At 41.4% G+C, this 25880-nt stretch overlaps 1 protein-coding gene across 3 annotated transcripts in view; it reads right to left on the bottom strand.

Annotated features, from left to right (window-relative positions):
* Positions 1–2465: 2465 nt before the first annotated feature.
* abo (de-etiolated protein 1 abo) overlaps positions 2466–25880 on the bottom strand; it is a 175474-nt gene continuing 152059 nt past the window's right edge. The window contains exon 4 of one of the 3 annotated variants that reach the window (XM_067137989.2): positions 2466–3921. In XM_067137989.2, the coding sequence (XP_066994090.2) occupies positions 3738–3921 (184 nt within the window). In that variant the 3' untranslated portion in view covers positions 2466–3737. The remainder of the gene's footprint in view (positions 3922–25880) is intronic. The other 2 variants (XM_067137988.2, XR_010858639.2) reach the window with 2 other exon arrangements.

Here is a 25880-nt window from a genome sequence, read left to right as displayed (position 1 = left end):
AAAATTGACAAAGTAATGCTTTAGAGGAAGTGTCCTTAAAATTAACATAAGATTGACAAGATTAATCTAAACAGTGTTATGTGGCTGAAGATGTTGATAATATACGAAACATGTACCACTTTTGACCATTAAAAATTGCCTTAAGCAATCATTGTATCGACTAGGTGGAAAATAAATACTTAATTGTGAATACACGGTGCATTGCGAATGGCAACAATGACGGCAGTTATTTGTTGATAATTGTGTTTTCAGGGAACATGTTGCAGTGTTAGAATCCTTCACTTAATGAATTTTGTTAACTTCTTGATAACTATGAATGCTATGTGAAAAATACCAGCGTGAGAATGGTTGTTGAGACTCTAAACGGAGGTATTGTCGTACATGAAAACATGAAGAACGTCAGGACGAAGTTTTTGTTTTTTTTTGATGCTGGCCTAGTGAAATAGATGGAGTTGTTTTTGGCACAATCCAGTGGAGGGATTAAATGAGAAAGTACACTACTACAGAGTCGGAGCGTCATGGCTAGGATGAGACATCTTCATTTCTGTTTGTGAAGTGGAGCTGTAGTGGCACACCATGTTGGTGTCTGTGCGTGCTGGATTCTAGCGTGTTGTTAAAAGCTGTGGTGGATGGAGTGGAAGTTATCTGTAATCGAGATATTATTAAATTGGTGTTTAAAGATAAGATCTAGGTAAGTACAGAAGAGTAAATGTTAGTGTTACATGCCTGATGTGCCACTGAAAAGCTAGTTGTTCGTAAGTGTTGACTTACTATGAAGGAAGCTCAGCCGGTATTCCGCGCATGTGTTAGTGTGTTTGGCGTAGGGGGGGGGGGGAGCATTTGGGAGGGGTGGAGCATGGGCGAAGTTCATGCGCAGAGGAGAGTTCATGGAAAGGTGGGAGGTAGAGTGGAGGGGCGAGCTTGTAATATGTTGGGAGTGTTGGTTGATATGACATTGAGATTGAAAAAAGAGGGAGGAGGGGGGGGGGGGGTAGTGTATGGTCTTGAAAATTACGTGGATAATGTTGATGTTTTTTTCTATTGCAGTTGAGATGTTATTTATCTGATGGCTTAGCAGGCATCAATTTTTGTAAAAGAGACAAAGTCTCTCATAGTGCACTGGTGCTGCCTGAGGCTCCAAGTAGCCTGTGCAGCGGCCTCCATTACATGCACTAGCCATGCGTCTTAGTAGATGAGCTAGTTACCAACTGATGAGCCCAAATTGGCACAATGGAGCAAAACACTGGCAGCCAAGAATCAGTTAGCTGGAAAATTATCATTTCCAATAATGGACAATTATATTGGAATTATGAATTCATTCATTCAAGAAAATTATTTCAAGTTCTCTATGAAAATCGAAATCTAGACCATCTGATGGCCTACCAGTCAATCTTTGCAAAAGAGAAGAAGTCGCTCATAGCACTTTGGCACTGCGTGAGGCTCCAAGTAGCTGTGGAGTAGCCTTGAGTACATGCACTAAGCCATGGGTCTTGGTAAGTGTTAGTTACCAACTGACGAGCCAAAATTGGCACAATGGAGTGAAATGTTGGCAGCCAAGAATGAGTCAGGTGGAAAATTTATCATTTCCAATAATGGACTAATTGTATTGGAATCCGCTACACTTTCCTGTCCTTATATTTCCCGCATGCTTGGTTCCAGACAATATTGTACTTCTCGAAATTGTCAAGCCTTCCCGTAGACACTATGAATTCATAATTTCCAAGAGATCTGGCTAAAAAAACAGTGACAGCTTCACTTTGAAGCATCAACCTGGATACGAGCACACTACTTGACTAGGCAGATGTGAAGCACTCCCACACTACCTCGTTACCGGTGATCTTAGCCTTCCTTTTCATTTGATCATTCCCTTGAATCCAGTCATTCATGCATTTTTATACACTTGAACTAAAAAATGATTTGCCATACTCAGTTTGTCCTTTTCCTTAGCTTCAATTATTTTAACTTTTTCATTTGGCGATAATGTCGTGTAAGATTTAGCCATGATGTTCTGTTTGTCTTCAGCTTTATGAATACAGTAGCCAACTGTTTGGCAGTATGCCAGCTTCCTTATGATCGTTACCGATTTATTCTGAAAATCTCATTACAGTCTTGGTTAACTTCCCTATTTAGCTACTGTACCTGTTTATCTTAGAAGATGGATTACTGGCTTTTCTCTCACAGAAATTCCTGAAGTTTCCCAGTGAAGAAACAGAACGGCAGGTGCACTGGTGGAAGGGATGTCCGAACACATGTGTCAGTTTGACCAAACAATGGAAGGAATGCATAAATATTGTACGCAGGACTACATCAGTTCCTAATATTTTCTGCATTGTACAAGTAGATTTTAAAGAATTCTTTCATTATTAGTTTCCGCTTCCGCATTGAGGAGATTCCGCATTATATAAAAGAATATTACAATGCTGTAAGCTTCATCGGGACTAAGAAAAGAATTCTGTAGTGGACAAGTTTGTTTTATTCAAGTTCTGCTTTGGGCAAGTTTTACTGTATGATAAACATACAGAATATTAAACAAAGTTTTGCACCATGTATGTACAGATCAGTTCATGACATTTAATACATTAATTAATGACATGTGAAAAGATAGTGCATATTTCTTAAAGAATGCATGGTCTGTCAATCAACTTGACTTAATCACAGATATGTTCAATGGGGTTCACGCCAAGGACACTTCTCCCTTTGAATGATATCAACACTGTAAAGAAAAATAAATGATGGATGCACTAGATAATTGTCATCCATGAAGATGTTAGAGATATGATTCAACTGAGGGTTAGAGAACGTTGTCCTGGTATTGATATTTTCCTGAAATGTGTACAAGAACTCTGTGTGTTACACGTAAAAATTAGGTGTATTTCTTAAAGCATTTCTGGTTTCTCTCCATACACAACTGTCAAAAAAGAGTCAATCATCAGTAAACTATAATTTCTCTATCACACACAAAAATGCCGTGTGTTGAAGAGCTAAGCACAAGGCAAATACTGTCTCTCTCTCTCTCTCTATACGTATGGAGAAGTGTTCCACAAAGGTTTTATATACACTAGTAATTAACGGACTGTATGAATCTACAATCAGTATCAATACTGTAATCATCAGTAGAACTCTACTGAACGAATGTATATATAACCTGTTAAACATGCCCATGAAATAAGCTTTTTACAGCTAAAATTCATACGAGAGAAAATCCACAAGGGATAGCTGCCCTAGAACGAGGTAACAGCATTAAAGTAATAGTAATGTACTGTAATGCTGTTCAAATGTTCACACTATTTACAGGATACAATGACTAGTGTTATATTAATTAAAAAATGTGAAATAAAAGCATTTTAAAAAACCAAATTCATGAACCTGTCAACTTCTGCTATAATGTACTTTGATACACCACAGCCATATGTGAGAAACTAAGGGTCAAATTTATTATTAGCAACAGCCTTTCATCAAAACCAAACAACTGAAATCAAAATAACTCTAATTATGTTTTACAGAGTTGGAGAATATTCATTTAGCTACACAATCAACTTAAAATCCTATATTAGAATATATACAACTAGAAATGAAATATTCAAAAGTTAAATTTTATAGTCATAAACAATGAAAAATATCACATCAGGGCAATTATATACACAAAATATGTTACATTAGGAAAATAAGTGCAGTAAGGTGCAAAATAATATTTACAAAACTGACAATTACATTAATTCAGTCTATCAATGCATAAATTAGACATGCCTGATATGAAAATTTACAACATATTCAGCATTTGTCCTCTGTACACTAATTGCAAATGGATCAGTTGGGTGGAATGTGAAGGCAACAAGTCGGCGAGCTGATGGTGGAGCACTTTTCCCAAGAACACCAGCATAAATACGAAACTTGAGTAAACCGGAATCACGGGCATAGAACCTGAAAGAGAAATAGAGTTCAGTATTGACTGAATTGTGGAACATTTCAAGGAGTAACAGAGTAAACAACATAAAATAAGATAAAAAATTAGGTCAAACATAATAGATTAAGTAAATATATTGAACCCATATACATAGCAGGTTGCCAGTATGCTTAGCAGATTGTGAGGGGCTCATCTCTACTTGATATAGATTCCCTTAGGGAACCTGAATTATTTGACCCAAATAAGTACATTTATAATACCAATATAGTGGGCCCATTACTGGACATTATAAATTTTCAGGCTCGAGCCCAAATTAGCACACTGGGGCGAAATGCTGGCAACAGGAATGAGTTGGCCTGAAAAATTATGATGTCCAATAACAGACCCATTATATTAGTATCATCTCCACTTTTCGAAGTACAAACTGAACAGCATGCGGAGTGTTGTATTTTGCCCCCATAAACTCTCCAGCGCACTAAGAGCAAGTGTTGCACATATGTTTACGAAGCTTGGAACTACATTTAGACCCAGGTCATCAGCCCAAAGGCTGGTTGGATCCTCAAATAGCACCATCTGAGGTTACCCGGTTATAGGGAAACAGCAAAAATGATGGCAGCATACTAGGCAAGATGAAGAGTGAGATAGTTTGCCATCACTTTCCTCACTGGGCCAGAAAATGCTATTGCAGCACAACTTACCCTATGAGAAGCATTTCCATAACATTCAGAATGACAGCTCTGAATGACATTACTCGGCACCACTCAGACCTCAGCAACTCCCATACAGTGACAAACACAAATGAGACAGACCTCAGTGGAAGGTACATTTGCCTCTGGCCCATGTCAAGAGACAAATTAAACAAATACTTCATCAGAAACAGTAACAGGCAGATCTTACAGATAAATAACATTTAATCTATTCAGGATTATTAAAGATTATGTCATGTGGGACAGAACAAGCAATCCCACTGGTCAAAGGTGCACCAGGTAATATAGTTCCAAACTGACCACTATGCTGAATGTGGAATAAAAGAATGTCCTTCAGACAGTGAAGTCAGTTTCATCATCAGTCACCTCTACTGTCTCATCGTTACTCTACGAGTTATTATGTACGTTATCGAGTGTGTTTCATGTACGTGATGTGTTTAGGTTCGTTGTACCAGTGTCAAGTGAAGGTTATGTTGTGACACTTGTAATTCTTCATTATACTTGAGCTTTCCCTGCCAGACTATGGGCAACACTCTGCGAGTATTTCAGTGATTTTTCTGCGAGTACACACAGTCTGTAAGGACTTGAACATTTTGTGGAGCTATCTTAAAGACTTAAACTTAATAGCCATGTACAATTGTAATGACTTTGATATTTTCCAGTCAAGTAAGTGACTTGAAACATGGTTATAAAGTGTGAGTATATGAGTAGACTATCGAACCGTATATCATAGAGCTATGTAACTTTAATTATAGTATTTGAATGAGTGAAAGTCAGACAGTACATCTTAGTGTTTGAGTGCATTTAAGTGAGTGAATTAAAGGTACTTGGATGTGATTATTAATGTAAAATAACAAAAGTAATGAAAGTGCCAGGGATTTCAGAATCGATTAAATGAATGTTAAAACTTCGTAGCTCAGAATAAGGTGCCACATCATTACAAGATTTTGTCATTGAATGGGAAAGAAGATTAGGAATGTGATACTAAGGTGATGGCACCACAAATTGAGTTCCCCAGGTGCAGTATAATGGAGTGGTACCGGGCAATTATGGACATCGCCATGCATTGGTTGATGAAATCGCAGTCTAGCCTGAGGCCAAACTGATGAGTATAATTTCTTAATTATGTAAATGCAATGTCGAGAAGTGCTTGGAAGATATTTTATTTAACCTACGTTAGGAGTTCAAGGCAAAATGTTGGGTAACTTGCCTGGTAAGTGTACCAAAATTCAGTAGTATTTTATTTTATTTTTTTGCTATTTGCTTTACTCGCACATACACAGATAGGTCTTACGGCGACGATGGGATAGGAAAGGCCTAGGAGTGGGAAGGTAGCAGCTGTGGCCTTAATTAAGGTACAGCCCCAGCATTTGCCTGGTGTGAAAATGGGAAACCATTTTCAGGGCTGCCAACAGTGGGGTTAAAACCCACTATCTCCCGGATGCAAGCTCACAGCTGCGTGACCCCAACCGCACAGCCAACTCGCCCCGTCAGTGGTATTTTAATACGGGTTCGAGGTAGTATTAACATTCTTACAATACATACCGTAGAACTAATACGTAAGTTCAGGCTATGTCTTATGGCTGGTGGTCATCTGAAATTAGCCGTCATTGAAATTTTACTTAGTAACAGTGACCTTGAGAGATGCATGGGCTATAGATTTTTATTTCTTATTAAAAAGAACCTCTGTCCGCAACTTTGTGAAATGATACAAATAAATTGTTCATTATCAATATTTAAGTTTCATTCATTGAAAGATATATTCATGATCATTAGCTTTTCGCAAAAGAAAAAGAAAACAAAAATTTAAAACAAAAAAATTGCTTTATGTTGCACCGACACAGATAGGTCTTAGGTTGATGGCGGGATAAAAAAGTGCTAGGAGTAAGACAGAAGCGGCCGTGGCCTTATTTAAGGTGCAGCCCTAGCATTTGCCTGGTGTGAAAATGGGAAACCACATAAAAACATCTTCAGAGCTGCAAAACCGAATACCAGCTCAGAGCTGTGTGACCCAAACTGCACGGCACCTCACTCGGTAAACAGATATTCCTCTAAGCTGATAGACTGTGTGCTAAGTAAAATTTCAATGACGGCTAATTTCAGATGACCGCCAGCCATAAGACATAGCCTGAATTTACGTATTAGTTCTACGGTATGTATTGTAAGAGAAATCCAACTGCTTCAGCAAGGAAAAGCAGCAGGAACTGATCAAATTACTGGGGAGGTGATAGAGACAATGGGGTGGTACATAGTGCCTTATTTAAGATTTCTCTTTGACTACGTCATAAATAATAGTGTAATACCAAAGGAATGGAAGGAATCTATAATAATGCCAATTTATAAAGGAAAGGGTGATAAAAGGAAACCAGAGAACTACAGACCAATCAGCCTGACCAGTATAGTTTGTAAAATACTGGAGAGTTTAATATCAAAGTACATCAGAGGGATATGTGATGATAAAAATTGATTCATGAGGAGCCAGTATGGATTTAGAAAGAAATTTTCTTGTGAGGCACAACTGGTGGGATTTCAGCAAGACATATCAGATCAGTTAGATTCAGGAAGCCAGTTAGATTGCATAGCCATAGATCTTTCCAAAGCCTTTGATAGAGTGGAACATGGAATATTATTAAAGAAATTGGAGGGAATAGGATTGGACGTAAGGGTTACACGTTGGGTAAAAACATTTCTAAATTCAAGGGTTCAGAAAGTCAATGTAGGAATTAACGTATCGCAGGAAGAGAAAGTTTGGAAGGGAATTGCACAGGGTAGTATAATCGGTCCGTTACTTTTCTTAATATACGTAAATGATTTAGGGAAAAATATAACATCAAAAATAAGATTGTATGCAGATGACATAATTGTTTATAGGGAAATAAACAACACTGAGGATTGCTCAGAATTACAAAGGGACCTTGAGAGTATCCAACAATGGGTTGAAGAGAATAATATGAAGGTTAATGGAGGCAAATCAACGGTTACAACATTTACAAACAGGAGTTTTAAAACTGAATTTGAATATACTTTGGATGGGGTAGTTATCCCAAAAGATGGCAAGTGCAAATACTTAGGCGTGAGATTTGAAAGTAATTTGCACTGGAAGTGTCATGTGGATGACATTGTTGGGAAAGCATACAGATCGTTACATGTCATAATGAGGCTACTTAAAGGATGCAACAAAGAATTAAAAGAGAAAAGTTACTTAAGTATGGTTCGTCCATTATTGGAATATGCAAACAGTGTTTGGGATCCTCACCAAGAATACCTAATAAAAGAAATAGATAGTGTGCAGAGGAAAGCAGCAAGATTTGTAACAGGGGATTTCAGGAGAAAGAGTAGTGTGTCAGAAATGTTAAAGAAACTAGGGTGGGAAACTTTAAGTAAGAGAAGGGAGAAAACTAGCCTTATAGGTTTATATAGAGCCTATACAGGAGAAGCAGCATGGGGAGATATCCGTGAGAGGCTTCGGTTGGAAAATAATTATATCGGCAGGACTGACCCCAAATATAAAATTAGAAGGAATTTTAGCAGAAGCAATTGGGGTAAATTTTCATTCATTGGGAAGGGTGTGAAGGAGTGGAACAGTTTACCAGGGGTAGTGTTTGATCCTTTTCCAAAATCTGTACAGATATTCAAGAAGAGAATAAACAGCAACAGAGAAAATAAATGAAATGTTAGAGGGCATTCGACCAGTGCAGGTTAATGTAAATAAAAAATGTGTGTGAATAAATTAATTCCATCCCCTGGTCTAAGGAGTTTGGACAGCCAAAGTAGGGGACTGCCTGTAGGGGTGAGGTACAGTGGGGACTTCGAGGGCCCTGGGACCGCTACGGTAGCTGTGAAGGCCCTTCAGGAACTCTGAAAAGTGTTGGTAAAAGGGGCTCTGGTTAAGACGCAGCAGGTCGTTATGCTACTTAGGTTCCAGAATGGGTAAAGAAAAGAAAAAGTAAATAAATGCAATGTAAATTTTAATCTTATACCAGTTGTACAGTATCGTTTGAAGTAATTCCACATACTGTATATCAGACGACTATATTTGTAAGTAGTACAGGAGATATAAGTAAAATTTTGTAAACAATGTAAATTTATTAAGGATGAGCTGTGTGTTTAATAGAAAAAATTGTTAGCGTAAATTATATAATATTGTATTATAGGAAAATTTTCTTCTCTTGTTAATTTAATATTTAGTGCTTGACAATAATGTATTTTAGTGTACCATTTGCCACCGAGGTAAACACCTCAATTGCAAATAAAGAGATTTTGATTTGATTTTGATCTTCGAGATTAATTATTGTTCATGTGTGTGGTGCTTTATTAAGGTTGAGATTGGGAGCAGCAAGCATTTATACAGCTGTCCAGGGTATCACCAAGTCCTCTGCATGAGCCTGTAGTTATTTAGTGTTGTATTGAACAGGACAACATTTGTTAGTTGCATATGATGCATGAGGGGGGTGGAAGAGGGCAAGCCTGCAGGCATAGTCGGATGTTTTCCTGGTCAGCCGTTCCAGTCTGTGTCAACGTCCCACTAACGACTTTTTTAAAGGTTTTCAGAGACATGGAGGTGCTGGAATTTAGTCCAGTGGGAATTCTTTTATGAGCCAATAAATCTACAGACACAAGGCTGTGATGTATTTGAGCACCTTCAAATACCACAGGACTGAGCCAGGATCATAGTTGAAGTGTGGTGGGAGTATTTGAATTAGCACCAACATTTTGTATTTGTTTGTTGAAGTCCACAGATGGAGCTATAACATTCTATCTTATTTAGATTTTCCACTATTACTTAGCAACGTTTCGGCCATTCTAAGTCAAGTTTCAATGAAATTGTGTCTCATTATGTTCAGCATCTTCATTTTCCCATGGGAAATGTGCTGTGTCATTACATTATTTCTTTTGAGCTACTCCTGACAATGATGTTGAATAAATGCACTACCACTCAATAGGCATGTAATGTCACAGTGAGATGACATGGGTTGAAAACTGATTTCTATTCCACTGGTAAACTCATGATTATTGCTCTTTATCTTCAAATTATATTTTCCTCATGATGAGAATCGCAACTGTTTTCATCAATTTAGTTAGAAATCCCCATCATATTTGGGCTAATTGTGTGAATTTAGTTTCTGAAGTGAGACATTAACTGAAGAGATAGTACCGGTACTTTTATTCTGTGAAATCATGTACGAGGGCCATCCGGAAAGTAGTACCCGTTAGCGCCGCATGAAGCGCTGACAACTCGGGTAGCCGCTGGGCAAGGTCAGACCGCGTCAGTAGCTTGTCTACTTGCTCTGTGCGAGGTTGCGTGACGCTAGCATTGCCTGTGTTGTGTCTGTGATGGTTTAAAATGTTTAAACAAATTGAGAACCCTGCCAGTTGTGAAGTGAGGGCCTTGATTAAATTTCTTAATGCACGAAACGTTCGACCATGTGGTATTCATCGCCAATTAACGGATGTGTATGGAGACAATGTGATGGACGAGTCGTATGTTCGGCGCTGGTATCGCAATTTCAACCTGGGGAGGGGGAATACACACAACGAGGAGCGTTCAGGGAGACCATCTGTCATTACAGACCAACTGCTGAGCGCAGTAGACGAATGAGTGAGGAAGGATCGGCGCGTCACAACTGATGAACTCTGTGAACATTTTCCTAAAGTGTCTCGAACAATTGTTCATGAAATTATCAAAGGTCATCTGCATTATTCAAAAATCTGTGCAAGGTAGGTCCCTCGCATGCTTACCTGAGAGTAAACGACAGTCAATGGAGTGGCATCATGCTCATTCACCAACCAAACAAAAAAAATTCAAGACAGTTCTGTCCACCAGGAAACTAATGGCAAACGTTTTCTGGGATCGCCGAGGTGTACTGCTCATTGATTTTATGGCCCGTGGAGACACAATTAATGCTAATGCGTATTGTGAAACATTAAAGAAATTACGGCGGGCAATACAAAATCGACGGCGAGGTCTATTGTCTACAGGCGTCATTCTCCTTCATGACAATGCCAGACCTCATGCACCTGCGATAACACAACAACTTTTGCAGCAATTCAAGTGGGAATCCTTCGACCATCCCCGTATAGCCCGGAATTGGCCCCTTCGTATTTTCATCTTTTTACGAATCTTAATGACTTTCTGGCGGGAAAAACATTTGACAGCGATGAAGAACTTAAACGAGCCGTGACTACGTATCTCAATACGCTGGTGGGGGAGGACTATGACGCTGGAATACAAAAACTCGTCCCACGTTATGACAAATGCCTAAATTTGCTTGGAGATTATGTGGAGTAGTAGTGTAAAGTATGCTCTTTCCAATAAAAATGTGTATATTTGTTCATATTTACTCCTGTGTCCTTATTGCGCAAATGGGTACCACTTTCCGGATGACCTTCGTAGATTATTTAACCTCTCAAGGCATGTAATACTCAAGGTTCTTACAATCAGGTTACCCACAACAGCTAACTTGTGGACATTGGCTGTTCAAGCACGGCATTAGAGAGATATGATGCATGAGGGGGGTGGAAGAGGGCAGGCACACATGCGTAGTCTGATGTCTTCCTGATCTGCTGTTCCAGTCTGTGTTCTGTTGCTGTTGCAGAGAGTCGCTTAGTCGAGAAGAAGCTATTAGGCGCAATGATACTGTCTCTTTGTAGCTCTCCCTATATTTGCTAGCTTGAAGAGATGTCGGAGAAATGTACAAGTAATTTTCTCAGTGTCCAAATTTTAACACCAAGGCTGTGAACTTCTTCCACTCCGGTAGTTAGGAAAGTGAGTCGATCCTCCGTGTCAATTTACTGTCATGGAAACCAGAAGGATTGTACCTTTACTACGAGCAAACAGCTAATGTTCCAGTTTTCAAATCTGAGTTGGCTGACATTGTGTTCATAGCAAACCAGGAGCAACTTTCAATTATATTAATGAAATCCTTGACGTACCTCAACAAAATAACACAAATGTCGTTTTTTTTATCGATGGTTCCCTGCGCAGTGTAAAAATGTATATATACCGATGCTTAATACAAAAGTAGTGGCTTCTATATTAGTAGCATGGACAGGAATAGCCACCATTTGGCTTCCCAACAGTTGATCAGTGCACTCTACATTCAAAATAGGCAGAGATCTATAATCCCTCAAGATGATTTAACTCCTTCAGATAAAACACTTCCATTTTCTCTTAAATGGCACCATTTAACTTGGCATTTTGCATCACGATAAATAAAGCTCAAGCAGGCCCCGATTTACAAATGGGCGGACTGGGCAATTGGCCAGGGCGCCAGTTTTTGAGGGGCGGCAGCTGGCGTATCGAGTAATTATGGCCTGTTTGAATTAAGTCTTAAATTCATTACACTCAAATTACTTTTACTTTCCACAAATTATTGCAATTATTTTATTAGCCTATATAAAACACTTTAAACTATTATAACTTTAAAACCTGAATTTAATCTATATATTTAAATTTTATGAAGGAAATTAAATTACTGCAAACAATAAGAAAGTATTATTTAACTCGTGCGGGTGCTGGGTAGGCAACTGCAGTTGGTGGCTTGGCAACCCCGTTGTTCTAGGCAGCCACTGCCCTGTCTGTCACTGACTCGTGACGGTTAGTGTGCGTATTGTTGTTTTCATCTGCTCACCATCAACCTGATAACATCACCTAGCCAACTCATTATGTTGTGTAATTCTTACATGTTTTTCAGTATTTAACCATGAGTAAGAAGTTAAGTGGTGCTGAATACAGGAAACGCGCTGCTAAAAAGCAGAGTGATGAACTCGAACTACTTGAAGTACCTAAAATGGGAAAGTTTTCTACTTTGACTCGTTCAACTCCAACCTCGGAATCAGAATGCCAAGGTGACTTAACAAAACCTTCGACTTCGTCATCGGTCCCATTTAACTTCACACAAGAAAACTTACAAGGCCTAGATATAAAGACTGATCAGCCCTGTGTTAGTATTAAATTGAACGATGAGCCTGAAGTTGTCCAGCAGCCGTTTGGAACTATTTCACAATCACAACCTGGGGTAACCTTACCTAATTCACTTTCTATAGTTGATCCTGCAACTTGGAATGTCAAGTTAAATTCAGTAGTTGAGAATGTTATTAAACACTATCCAAAACAAAACACAATGGTGGATTTTTCAAAATCTCTGCGAACTTACAATGATGGTAAAAGAACATTGTCTCAAAACAAGTTACTCTTCCAAATGGAGATGTTGTTTTAAGAGTTTGGTTACTGTATTCACAGTCATGTGGGAAAGTATTCTGTATTAAATGCTGTTTATTTCAACCAGATAATGCAAAAGTGCATTTTTCTACCGGTTTTAATGCCTGCAAGCACAGCTACGAACTACTGAAACATCATGAACATTTTCATGACCACAGGTATAATGTTCTTACATACATCACCAGATAAAAACAGTTAATGCAGGTTGATAAAATTCTGTTTACACAGTATGAAGAAGAGGTAAATCACTGGCGAAGTATAATCTCAAGAACAGTTTCTGTTGTACGATTTTTGGCAGTTAGAGGTTTACCATTCCAAGGAGACAATGAGGATTTTGGATCAACTTCAAATGGTTTATATCTTGGTTGCCTCGAGTTAATCAATGAGTATGACCCTTTCCTTGCCCAGAACATCGGGAAATATGGTAACAAAGGTCAAGGGCACACCTCATACCTGTCTTCTCAAATATGTAATGCATTTATTGAAGTTATGGGGAATTGTGTGCTTAAAACTGTAGTTGATGAAGTAAAAGAAGCTAGATACTACTCTCTCATTGTAGACTCTATGCCTGATTGCTCTCACACTGTCCAGTTGGCTATTGTTTTGCGATATTGTAATGGTTATCGTATCCGCCATGTTGGAATTTGAGAGAGTCTGGCGACGTCACCATCTGGTCCGCCCGTTTATTCTTAGACTCTGTGGTTGGAAAAACAAGAACAGCAGAAAGTGTCGGAGCGTCGAGAGTAGTCAAAGATTGTGTGAAGAGAGAGATCAAAAGAAGCGTGTAGTCGGGAATCCTGACTGTGTACCAAGGTGTAAGTGATTTACTAGCATTAGTTAATAAATTTTAGTATAGAAGCTACTAGCCGAGTTAATTTATCCTACTACCCCACCAACTTGTTACAACTAGTGTCAGAACTGGGATGGACTGGTAGCAGTAATTTCGTAACTAGCAATCTCCAGCGAATAGCAAATTGGATAGCGAACAGTTTCAGGCTCTCCTCAATAAGTTTACCGAACTCTCATCCAAACAGGACGAAATCAAGAGCGAACTGAAACTGGAATTGAATGAACTTAAGGGTGGACAAAGTAAATTAGAACAGGAAGTGCGCTCTCTAGAAAGAAAATTAAAGAGTGACATTATGCAGGACGTACAGGAACTGGCTGAAAAACAGATCAAAGAAATACCACAGGTTGTGGAGTCAGGGGTTCGAGACCTGAAAGAGGAAGTAAGCGCCCTTCGTACGAGAGTGACGGCATGGTGACTCATGCTACGACCACCAGCCGCGAGAGCGGCTCCAGCGCCGGGAAGGTAAAACCCCCGCGCTTCAACGCGACCACATCTTGGAGAACCTTCCGGATCCAATTCGAGACCGTGTGCGGGCAAAACGGTTGGACATCAAAAGAAAAGGCCGTGCACCTAATCGCCGGACTGCAAGGAACAGCAGCGGAAGTGCTACACAGCCTCCAGCTGGGTGCCACCCATGAGGAGATTGTTACAGCTCTCGACAGCCAATACGGTGACCACCACCTGGCAGCCGCCTACCGAGTCCACCTGAGGAAGAGCACCCAGCATGTTGAGACGCTGCAGGAATTCGCACAAGATGTGGAGCAGCTAGCCCACAAGGCTCTGGATGGGCTGCCTCAGGAGCACATTCAGCGGGAGGCAGCCTATACATTCACTGATGGGCTCCGCGACGCTGAGATCCGTCAAAACCTGATGCTCAGCGGGGAGCATAACCTCAGAGAGGTCGTGACATTAGCCCTGAGGGTGGAGGCGGTAAACGGAACAGCGGCACCGTCACTAAGAGTACGAGCCGTGAGAAGCGAGGACGCGCAGGAGAACCGCCCTGTTACAGGAGAGTGACGCACGCCACCACCGAGATGCCGACGCACCAACGAGATCACCTGTTGGAACTGCGACAAGCATGGCCACCTGCAGAGGGACTGCCATATGGAGACGGCCCCTGATCAGGGAAACGAGTAAGGACCGACAAGGAGAGGGGCTTGTCGGCACCGTTACTACCGTCCCCTCGTTTCACGCTAAATGTGGTCACAGAACGGAGTGACGATAGCTTGATCACCGACGGGTGGCTCGGAGACAGGCCGTGCAAGCTCACGATAGACACGGGACACAGTGGGTAATTTCTAGCATCCAGCCGGCCAAAAATAATATTTCCAACCCTCGTCTTTGGTGCGCATTTTCTGTGAGTCATGTTTGTAAGACTCTTGGGTACATTAATTAAGTATTGAAAAGTCGCACTGTCTGATTATCTAATCTCACCGAAGGCCTAAAGTGGGTCTCCTCCGTTAGGGCATCATATTCTGGCGAGGCGAGCGTGCAGTTATTATTATGTGAGGGCTCAGTAAAGACGTCAGAACTAAATATTTCTTTAGCTTGCAATGTGATTATATTAGATGAAGGTATGTATTTTTATACAGTATGTAGCATTTTATGAAAATTACTATATTGTTGTCCGAAATATGCACTTAAAATTAGGTACACGGTGTCCAAGTGCTATCTAATTATACAACTTTGAGCTGACTTTCAAAATGGATTGCCTTTGATTTCCGCAATGAAAGTATTTTGGATGAGTTACCTATACTTTCATGAATAGAAAACTGTGACTTTTTGCTGCGACCAGGCACGTCCATGAGAGTAATTAATTTTTTTCAGAAGCCATGTACTCTGTAACTCGGAGGTCGGTTTTCGAGCTGTTGAGGAACAGCAGGGAATATAAGCGGAACGATGATATTGCGAATGTTGTAATTGAACATTTAGGCTTTTAGGATTGTTTAGAAGATATATCCAAGTCAATAAGGAGATCTGGCAGTATTTTGTGTGCTAAAATTTGATCACGCTGGACAAAATATAGTAGAAAGGGACATATTGCTGAAGTAAAATAAAAGTTGGTTTGAGCAGAGAATGAGCCTTGCAGAAGGACGTGCATCAAAACAATGTCAGGATGAGCCTGCCATTAGCCTACTATAGCTCATTCCATGTTAAGAAAACAGTACTGCTCTTATGACAACAGGGTTGCCATATCGAACGGCTCCGCTCAACGCCATCATGGGAATACGGTGGAACATAAATTTGTGATATTCAGTATGTAAGTTCAAGACAAAAGACTGAAGAAACTAAGCTACAAATTACTTTTATGAACTGAAGGGGACGTGGGGTTTACAGGGGCCACTTTTGGTTTGTACAGAATCAGAGGTAAACTACGGCACATAAGAAACCTCAGCACTGAAATATAAGGCAAATTGCGAGAGAAAATAGACAAATAATTTTATGGACTTGAGGGGCGGGTGATATATTTAATTGCATTTAATAAATTTATCCAGACAATAAAAGCTAGAGAACAGATGCAGTGAATAAGTACTGCAGATGACTACAAAAGATCACAGTATTAATGTTAAAGAAATAAATCACACACGTAGGCTTATCGCATAACTCTCATTCAACACAATATATTTACGCACTGATTTAAAGCCTAAAATACACACGCAATAAATACATACTGCAGATGACTTCACTACAGAAGTTCAGGGAGGAAACGCGTCTACTGGTTGATATCCAAAGCAAAGTGCTGGCAATACCAATGATGGAAACCGCTAGAAGATTCTTCAGAGAGGCTTCCACTTCTGCGGATATTACTGGAGTAGATATAAATTTAATAAACTATCTACGTGCCACCGTAGAAACTCTTTCGTGTGGGTATGCCATTGATAAAGTGACATTTGGCATGTACGCAAAGGAAACTATACAATTGTACTTACAAAAATACAAATTGTACTACATGCCTGTAACTTTGCACAAACTCTTGGTTCATGGCACTGTATTATACGTATTGGACACCTCTCCGAGGAAGCCCAGGAGACCAGGAATAAAGTTAATAGGAAACCTTCCAGAAAGACACAAATACTGACCTTTTCCATAGGCTGCTTATATCATCGGACCCTTATATTACCAGCTTAGGGAAATCAAGGAGGAGGTAGTTGATTCCGCTTTCACGAGAAGAGCCTCCTTGGTTCTGCCGAAGGAGATAATGAAAGTGACAATAGCAATTCTGATGTAACTGCATCTGATGAATAAATTGTTTGGCAAGTACATGTATTCATGTATCTGTTTTCAAACATTCTAACAGCATGTCCCACTATTAACACCTATTTAATTTAAAACTATAACGAAAAATGATTAAAATTACAAAGATTGCTAATTCTATTCCTGGCGTAGTAATTTGTTCTTTGTTCTTGATTGACCACACACTTAATTATCTCCAATAATAACAGTTACATACTAAGTTTTATGAAAATCGGTCCATTAGTTTCCGAGATACGATTTTTGGCCGGCTAGATTCTTGAAATTACGCACTGTGCGGGGGTGGCATTAACCATCGCCAGGCCTGACATCGCTGAGGGACAGTAAGAAAGGTAACCCAATCGCCCCTACATGCTGCTAACGGCCTCAGGAGACACCATCCTTGTCCTGAAGGAGGCGCTACTTCAACCGACGCTGGGACAATAAAGCCTACGAGTTTGGGCCGTCGTCGCCGCCGTCACGGATGAGGTCATTCTGGGCCTAGATGCGCTACGGGCATACGAGTTGACTGTCGACATGGGACGTGTGTTGTGGCTCGGCAAACAAGAGATAATGCTCCGACGGCCAGAGCCGCAAACTCGAATAGCGCGATTAACGCTGGCCAGCGATGAAGTGATACCAGCCAACAGCGAGATGATGGTTACAGCACGATTAGAGGAACCCATACAAGGGGACAGCGTGCTCGTGGAACCCGGACCTCTGACCGCTGAACATGGACTCTACCTGGTGAGGACACTCGTTCCGGCACAAAGCTGTGTGCCGGTACGCATACTGAATTCGACGTCGCGGGAGCAGAGGATACCCAGCGGGACTGAGCTTGGAACTTGCGAACCAGTTACGTGCGTCGTGCCAGTGGACTATGAAGACGCACAGGCCCTGGAAGCAGGCGAAGGATCAGATAACCTCCGGATGATTATATCCGATGCCTGGAAACATTTGGAGGCGACACAGCTCAGGGAGCCTATGGAACTAATCCATGAGTTTAGGGACATCTTCACTATTACCGAAGGCGACTACGGAAAGACGGATAGAGTGTACCATTGCATTAACAACTGTGATGCCGCTCCAATCCGACAGCCACCTCGTAGAGTACCCCTGGCAAAAAGGGCGGAAATCGACCAAACGCTGGGTGACATGAAGCAGCGGGAAGTCATCGAGGAGTCGAACAGCCCATGGTCATCGCCAGTGGTCCTGGTGAAGAAAAAGAACGGTGAGCTCCACTTCTGCGTTGATTACCACAAATTGAACGACATCACGAAGAAGGACTGTTTCCTGTTACCTCGGATAAATGACAAACCTGGACACGTTATCTGGCGTCCAGTGATTTTCGATTTTGGATCTAAAGTCTGGGTACTGGCAACTGGCGCTCCATTTGGAAGACAAAGAGAAGATGGCGTTCTCAACCGGCCAAGGGCTCTATCAGTTCATCGTGATGCTCTTTGGCCTCTGCAACACACCGGCGACCTTCGAGCGACTGAAGGAGTCTGTATTGAGGGGGCTAACTCATGACGCCTGCCTCGTGCATCTGGATGATATAATTATTGTGGGACGCACGTTGGGAACCTGCGGAGAGCGTTCAAGAGGCTACGTGGGGCTCACCTAAAGTTAAATCCTGGAAAATGCCACCTGTTCCAGAAGGAGTTACACTACCTGGGCCGCATCGTGTCATCGAAGGCAGTAGCCACTGATCCAGAGAAGTTAACAGCTGTCAGGGACTGGCTGGCGCCGAAGGACAAGTGAGAACTGAGGAGTTTCCTTGGCCTTTGCACGTACTACCACAGATTTATAGCTGGCTACACAGACATCTCCAAGCCCCTTATGCAACTCACCGAAGAGAGAAATCCTTTCCAATGGTCAAATGAGCAAAGGATGCCTTCTGGACATTGAAGGAGTCCCTGTGCACGGCACCAATCCTAGGATACCCCAAGTCTGGGGAGAAGTTCATCGTAGACACTGACACCAGTGATGTGGGAATTGGTGGGGTGTTGTCCCAAGTGCAAGACAGCCGGGAGAAGGTGATCACCTGTTTCAGCAAGACGTTGTCAAAAGCTGAGAGAAATTACTGCGTGACACGTCGGAAATTGCTGGCCATAGTGAAGACCTTGGAGCACTTCCAGAACTATCTGAATGGGCAGCCTTTCCATCTACGCACTGACCACTCCGCATTGACCTGCTCCTGAGCTTCAGAAACCTAGGAGGACAGACAGCTCGCTGGGTACAACGCCTTTAGGAGTATGACTTCACCACCAAGCACCGACAAGGAAGGAAGCAATGCAACGCCGACGCTCTATCCAGAAGACCATGCCTCGAGAACTGTGCACATTGCCAGAAAGTGGAGAGACAGGCGGGCATTGTGGACGCCCAGGCAATGAGGGCCACCCCCGCTGAAGTATGGGATCGGGACGCCCTCAGGAGAGGGCAGCTGAAGGATGATGACATCAGGCTGATCTTACGGGAAGTAGTCAGTACAGAGATCAGAATGGAAAGACATCGCCGAACGCAGTTCGACCTATAAGGCGTACTGGGCCCAGTGGTCGTCTCTCATGGTTAGTGATGGGGTACTTACCCGCATGTGGGAATCGACCGACGGAGAGAAGCACATTGCCCAGCTGATAATTCCCAGAAGCATGAGAAGAGAAGTGCTGACTGAGTTGCATGCGGGCACTACTGCCGGCCACTTGGGAGTGAATAAGACCCTAGATCGTGCCCAACAGCATTACTACTGGCTGCACCTGAGAGGATCTGCCAGCTGTGTGACACCTGCGCGGCGAGCCGGGGCCCACGTACCAGGAGTAGGGGCCAGATGATGCAGTACAACGTTGGAGCACCTTTCGAAAGGATCGCCATCGAAGTTGCGGGACCATTCCCCGAATCTGACGCCAGGAATCGTTACCTACTCTTGGCCATGGACTACTTCACAAAGTGGCCAGAGATCTACGCCATCCCAAACCAAGAGGGAACGATAGTGGCCGACGTTTTGGTCAAAAACTTTTTCTGCCGATTTGGTGTCCCGAGGGAGCTTCATAGCAACCAAGGCAGAAACTTTGAGTCCAGACTGATGCCAGAGGTTCTGCAGCGCTTAGGAGTGCGGAAGACCCGTACAACGCCTCTCTACCCTCAGTCAGATTGCATGGTGGAGCGTTTTGTGAAAACCGTCTAAGAGCATCTCAGGAAGGTGGTTTTGGTGCACCAGAGGGACTGGGATGAGAGGGTCCCATTCTTCTTGATGGCCTATCGAGTGACCACCCATGAGACGACGGGCATTACACCTGCCAACATGGTCTTCGGAAGGGAGCTCCGCCTGCCATGCGATCTAATGTTCGGGTTGGCACCAGGCCAGCAGCAGCCAGTGACGGACTATGTATGGGAGTTGGTGGATTGGCTCAACGACATCCACAATTATGCCCGACATCATCTAAGGGTAGCCAGCGACCGGATAAAAGCCCGCTATGACATGCTGGCGAACTCTGCGAGTTTCCAGGAAGGCGACAGTGTGTGGCTGTACCATCTGGTGCGGAAAAAAGAGAAATGACTGAAACTGCAGCCACAATGGCAAGGCCCATATACAATCGTCACCAGGATCAACGATGTTGTCTACCGGATCTGGCGGCCGCCCCAAGGGAAGATGATGGTTGTTCACGTGGATCGCCTGGCACTGTATCGTGGAGCAGCTCGGGACGAGCAGCCTTAAGGAGGGGGCAGTGTAATGGTTACCATGTCCACCATGTTGGAATTTGAGAGAGCCTCGCGACGTCACCATCTGGTCCGCCTGTTTACTCTTAAGACTCTATAATTGGAAAAACAGAAAGAAAAAAAAAACACAGCAGAAAGTGTCGTAGCGTTCATAGTAAACAAAGATTGTATGAAGAGAGAAATCAAAAGAAGCGTGTAGTCGGGAATCCTGACTGTGTACCGAGGTGTGATTTACTAGCATTAGTTCATAAATTTTAGTATAGAAGCTACCAGTCTAGTGTTAATTTATCCTACTACCCCGCCAACTCGTTACAATATGTACCTCAAACAAGCCAAAGCCTGTAGAACGACACATTAAGCTTCTGCCTGGAATATCACATACATCTGCTGGACTAGAAAAAGCTGTAGTTGATTATCTTTAGAGTTTTGCAATCAACACCTTAGGGGCCAAAGTTATGATAATGCTTTCAATATGTCAGGAGCTTACTCAGATCTTCAGGCCCTCATAAAGCAGCAAAGTTCCCTTGCTGAATACATACCGTGTGCAGCACATTAATTAAATCTTGTTCGTTCGGCTGCCGGAGAATGCTGCACTGCCACAGTAGTTTTCTTTGGCTTCGCCCAGGAGTTGTATATTTACTTTTCTGTGTCAACGTAGAGGTGGAATATTTTGAAACAATTCTTGAAAAAAAAAAAAACAAAAAAAAACGGTACGCCAGTGGTAAAATCTTTATCAGAAACCAGATGGTCTGCAAGAGCAGACCCTATCAGAGCTTTGGTAGAAGGTTATGAAGAAATACGACAATCGTTGAGGCAGCTATTTGAAGACTCCAGTGTAAAACCTTCTTGTAGACTTGAGGCACAAAACCTTGAACAAAATTTCAGAATTTCGAGACCACTTTTCTGTTAGTTGTGTGGAATGACATTTTGGAAAGAGTTGACAAGTGTTCTAAGAAGTGTTCTTCAGAGAGGAGTAAAACAATTGAAAACCCTGGAAGGATTCATCAAAGCGAAAAGGGATGAATGAGCAATCTGCTTTGAAAATAGGTGGATGTAATGTTCCAAGCTACTCAAGAGTAAGAAAACGGAAAATATTTGCAGATGAAACACGTGGGATTGAAGGAGTCCCAGATGCAAGAACAAATTTCAAAATTATTGTGTTCCTTACAATAATGGACACACTTACAGGAAACAAGCCTATAAAGTCGTAGCTTCCAGATTTCAAGTATTGCCTCTACTACTGACTTGATCATCTGAATCAGAAGTGAAGAATGCTGCTTTGAAACTTAGTTCGCTGTACCCTGAAGACATCAGTCAGGATTTCGTAAATGAGTGTGTACAGTTTCAAATGTATGTTGAACTCAAGGGATTCCAAAACTTGCCTAAAGTGTATTCTTACATTCAGCAAAACAATTTGTCAAGTACTTTTCCCAACCTTGAAATTGCAATTAGGATGTTTTTGACCTTACCAATAACCAACTGTACTGCAGGGATTTTTCAGTTTTAAGCAGAGTAAAAAATGCTAAGAGGGCAACTCTTCTTAATGAAAAGTTAAAGTAATTAGTCCTTATGTGCACAGAGGAACATTAAACTTTGAAAACCAACTTTGATGAAATTGTTCAAGAGTTTGATAAGAAAAAAATGAAGGGAAAGATGTTTTATGTAAAGTAGTATTATATACCGTAGCCCATAAACAAAACTTGTATTTTTAAATGTGATGAAAATAAATTACAATAAATTAATGATAATTTATGAAAATCCACAGCCTGTTTCCAGTCATTCGACCAGGTCAGCGATGGAATGAATGAAGCCCCATCTAGCGGCGAAGGTAGGAATTTTGCCGGCTGCCGAAGCCTGTCGCACTCCGTGGGGCAATGATTAATGAATGACAGATGAAATGAAATTATATTGGAGGGTGTTGCTGGAATGAAATATGACAGGGGAAAACCGGAGCACCCGGAGAAAAACCTGTCCCACTTCTGCTTTGTGCAGCACAAATCTCACATGGAGTGACCGGGATTTGAACCACGGAACCCAGCGGTGACAGGCTGGTGGGCTGCCGCCTGAGCCACGGGGGCTCTATGTGTCTTATTTTTGAAATTATTTACTTATACACAAACTATCAAACTGAACCAATGGCTTTTAAAATAAAAATAGATACAGCCTGACTGTTATCTTTATTAGGCTTGATAAATTTACTTATGAGAATTAACTTTATTTGCATAATGTGCTGTTTTAAAACTCACATTAAAAACTGTAATCTTTGATTTGTAAACAATTATTATTTTAGTGGAAAAGAAAAACGAGTGGGGGGAGGGCTAAATATTGTTTGCCCAGGGCACTGACTACTTGAAATTGGGGCCTGAGCTCAAGGGAAAATTTTAGAACATGCAGGTTTCAGCCATGGCATATGTAGCATTGTCAAGAGTGCAAACTTTTGACATCTTTAAAGTTGTAATACTGCCAATAAGTAACTGTACAAAGAATGTCATATGTATATATAAATCCTTCACTAAATATTTACCCCATTGACTGTCATGTATTGACAGGTTTTGGCTAGTTATTATTATTATTATTATTATTATTATTATTATTATTAAAAATAATTGGTAAAAATTGTATAATAATGCACTTTATGTAGAATAATATTAATAATTTTTATTATTTTTAGTTTGTTTGGGCCACCTGACGATCATAGTGCTTCTGCTTTAGCTGAGTTATTGTCGATGTTTGGCGCTTCTGGTGTCCTTTCTTCTTGGTACCATGAACTTTTCTGTTGGCTCAGCAATCCTTCATTTTCTTGCTGAACACTATCTTGCATTCCTCGGACCATTTCCTGGTCTGATTGGGGTTTACCTCTATAAGGGATGTTAGGAAGGGTCTGGTTTTAATAGTTCAATGGTAGTTACGTCTGTTAATTATATTTTATAATTATAATTATATTTTTATATATGTAGTAGAAGAAACTGTGAAAGAAGATAAAGTGACACTAGTATATAGGTGGTTGAGATGATACAAATCAGAATGAAAATAAATTTTAGTGAGGTGGATATCGATAAGGTTGAGAGTGGGGAAAGTGAAAGGGAAAGGTGGTAGGCCAATTTCTTCGAGATCCTTCTCTACCTGCTGGATCCACAGGGATAAAGTGGCTTTACCCTTATTGGCTACATTTACATTGAAGAACTTACAGGATAGCCTGTGGGAGTCCATTCTATGCAGATGTCCATAGAAAACCAGCCATCATCTTCTGATGGCATTTGAGAGGGTTTCTTGGAGTGCGTAGAGTTCACGATTTGGTTTGTACCATCGCCTTCTATCTGGGAGGATCTTTGTTCCTACTATGTTTCTCAGGAATTTCCTTTCTTGAACTTCGATGGTTCTTAGTGGAGTCTTCTTAGGCACTCTGCTGTGTAAAGGATTGACGGTCTGATTATTGCATGTACTGTCTTATTTTGACATTCAACAATAGATGTTTTGAGGCGAACAAGCAGGGTATGACTTGTCTAATTTGATTCTCCTGTGTTCGGCAGCAACAGTTTTACCAAGATCTTCTGAAATCCACTCCCCTAGGTACTTTACAGTTTTGGCTGTATTGATATGCTTGGTATCACTAACTCTCATCATTCTAGGGGCAACTTTGATATTGCTAATGAACTCTGTTTTTCTCATGTTGATCAGGAGACCTATTTTAGCTGCTATTGAATAGTGTCTGGAGTTGTGTAGTAGCTTCTTGCACGTCATTTGCTAATAAGGTCAGGTGATCGGCAAAGGCCAGGTATGGGATCCTTAAGTTGTTTGCCTTGATCTCCATTCTCAATCTGGTGTTCACTGGTATAGATCTGGTCCATTCCTTGATGATGTTTTTCTAGGACACAGTTAAATAATATGCATAAGATGGCATCTCCTTGCCTCACCCGTTTTGATTGGGAAGCTGTCTAAGGTCGTTACTTTTTGTCCATTCCCTGCAACTTATCTATCAACAGACTGAAATACAAGCGGCAGCAGAAAGTGACAGGAGAGATGAGAAGGACCGGTTCGTGATGACAAGGCAAAGGCTGAAGGTGATGAGGGGAGTAAAGTCCAGTGCAGTGTAAGAAGAGACAGTATAGAAGACCAGGAGGACGAGGAAGTGGCTGATCAAGGAGCGGTGAGAGGAAGGGGCAGCAGAGCGACACCGGGAAGTGCTGTGGTGGAGGGGGAAGAGAGGTAATGAGCAGGGGTAGAATTTTAAGTATAAAGGATCTGTGGGGGAAGAAAAGCACAGGGCAGGAGGAGAGGGGGTAAAAGAGTATGTTAAGACGTCCAAAAAGGAAGAGAGCAGTGAAGAATGAGAAGGAATGAGGAAAACTAGAAGTAAAACGACTAACACAGTGGATGAAAATAAAAATAAGGGAGGGAAAGAGGGGACAACAGAGGGCAGCAAATAACTAGGGCGGAAGATAGGCTTTGTAAATATTGAAGGGGTACTAAGTTGGGCAATGAAGTAAAATGAAGGAGATTTTCGATACAGCGGCCCGCCTCAAGACATAGCTCGAAGAAGGGAATAATTTAACATGGAAGGGACTCGTGGTAAAGAATACTATGAGAAAGAAACAGGGAAGGAGGGGTAGGAATCCAGGGGGTATATCGTTATTAGTAAAGGAAGAGATAAGTGATCTAATTTTAGAAATAGATGATGAGATGGAAGAGGTGATGTAGATTAGGTTTATGATGGAGGGAGGAGAGACAAAGAAAGTGTGTTTGGGTTTTAAATACAATCATCCAAGGAGTTTGATATATGCAAATGTATATTTTTTTGAAGGGTTGACGGAGGAAATAAATGTGATTAGCGAGAAGTACGAAGAGGATTGATTGTGTTTGACGTGCGAGCTTGTAATGTACTACTTCGTGTTCTTCTTGGGCTCATACTAGCTGCTGTGAGGGGAAGGGAAGGAGGGGTAGGGAGAGTTGTTGTTGTGGGGGTAGGGGTGGAGCTGGGTGTGTTGTTTGGTGTTTTTCTGTTGCGTGTTGCGTTCTGTTTATCGATTAACTTAAGGTAAGGGTTTTTTAGGGCGGGGATAACTGTATTGAAGATGATGTTAGTTTTTTCTGTGATTTCATTTATGTTGTAATTTGGATTGGTGTACTGATCTAGAGTGATGTAAAATTCTTCTGTTATGTTGAGCAGGGGGCCTTTGGGGTTTATGTTTAGGATTTGCATATCGTTATCGATGTTTGTAAAACTTTGTTTATAGTCTGCGACATGTTGTCCTA

This window comes from Anabrus simplex, chromosome 1 (assembly GCF_040414725.1).
Source record: "Anabrus simplex isolate iqAnaSimp1 chromosome 1, ASM4041472v1, whole genome shotgun sequence".
Lineage (NCBI taxonomy): Eukaryota > Metazoa > Arthropoda > Insecta > Orthoptera > Tettigoniidae > Anabrus > Anabrus simplex.
This window is presented reverse-complemented; position numbering and strand designations above follow the sequence as displayed.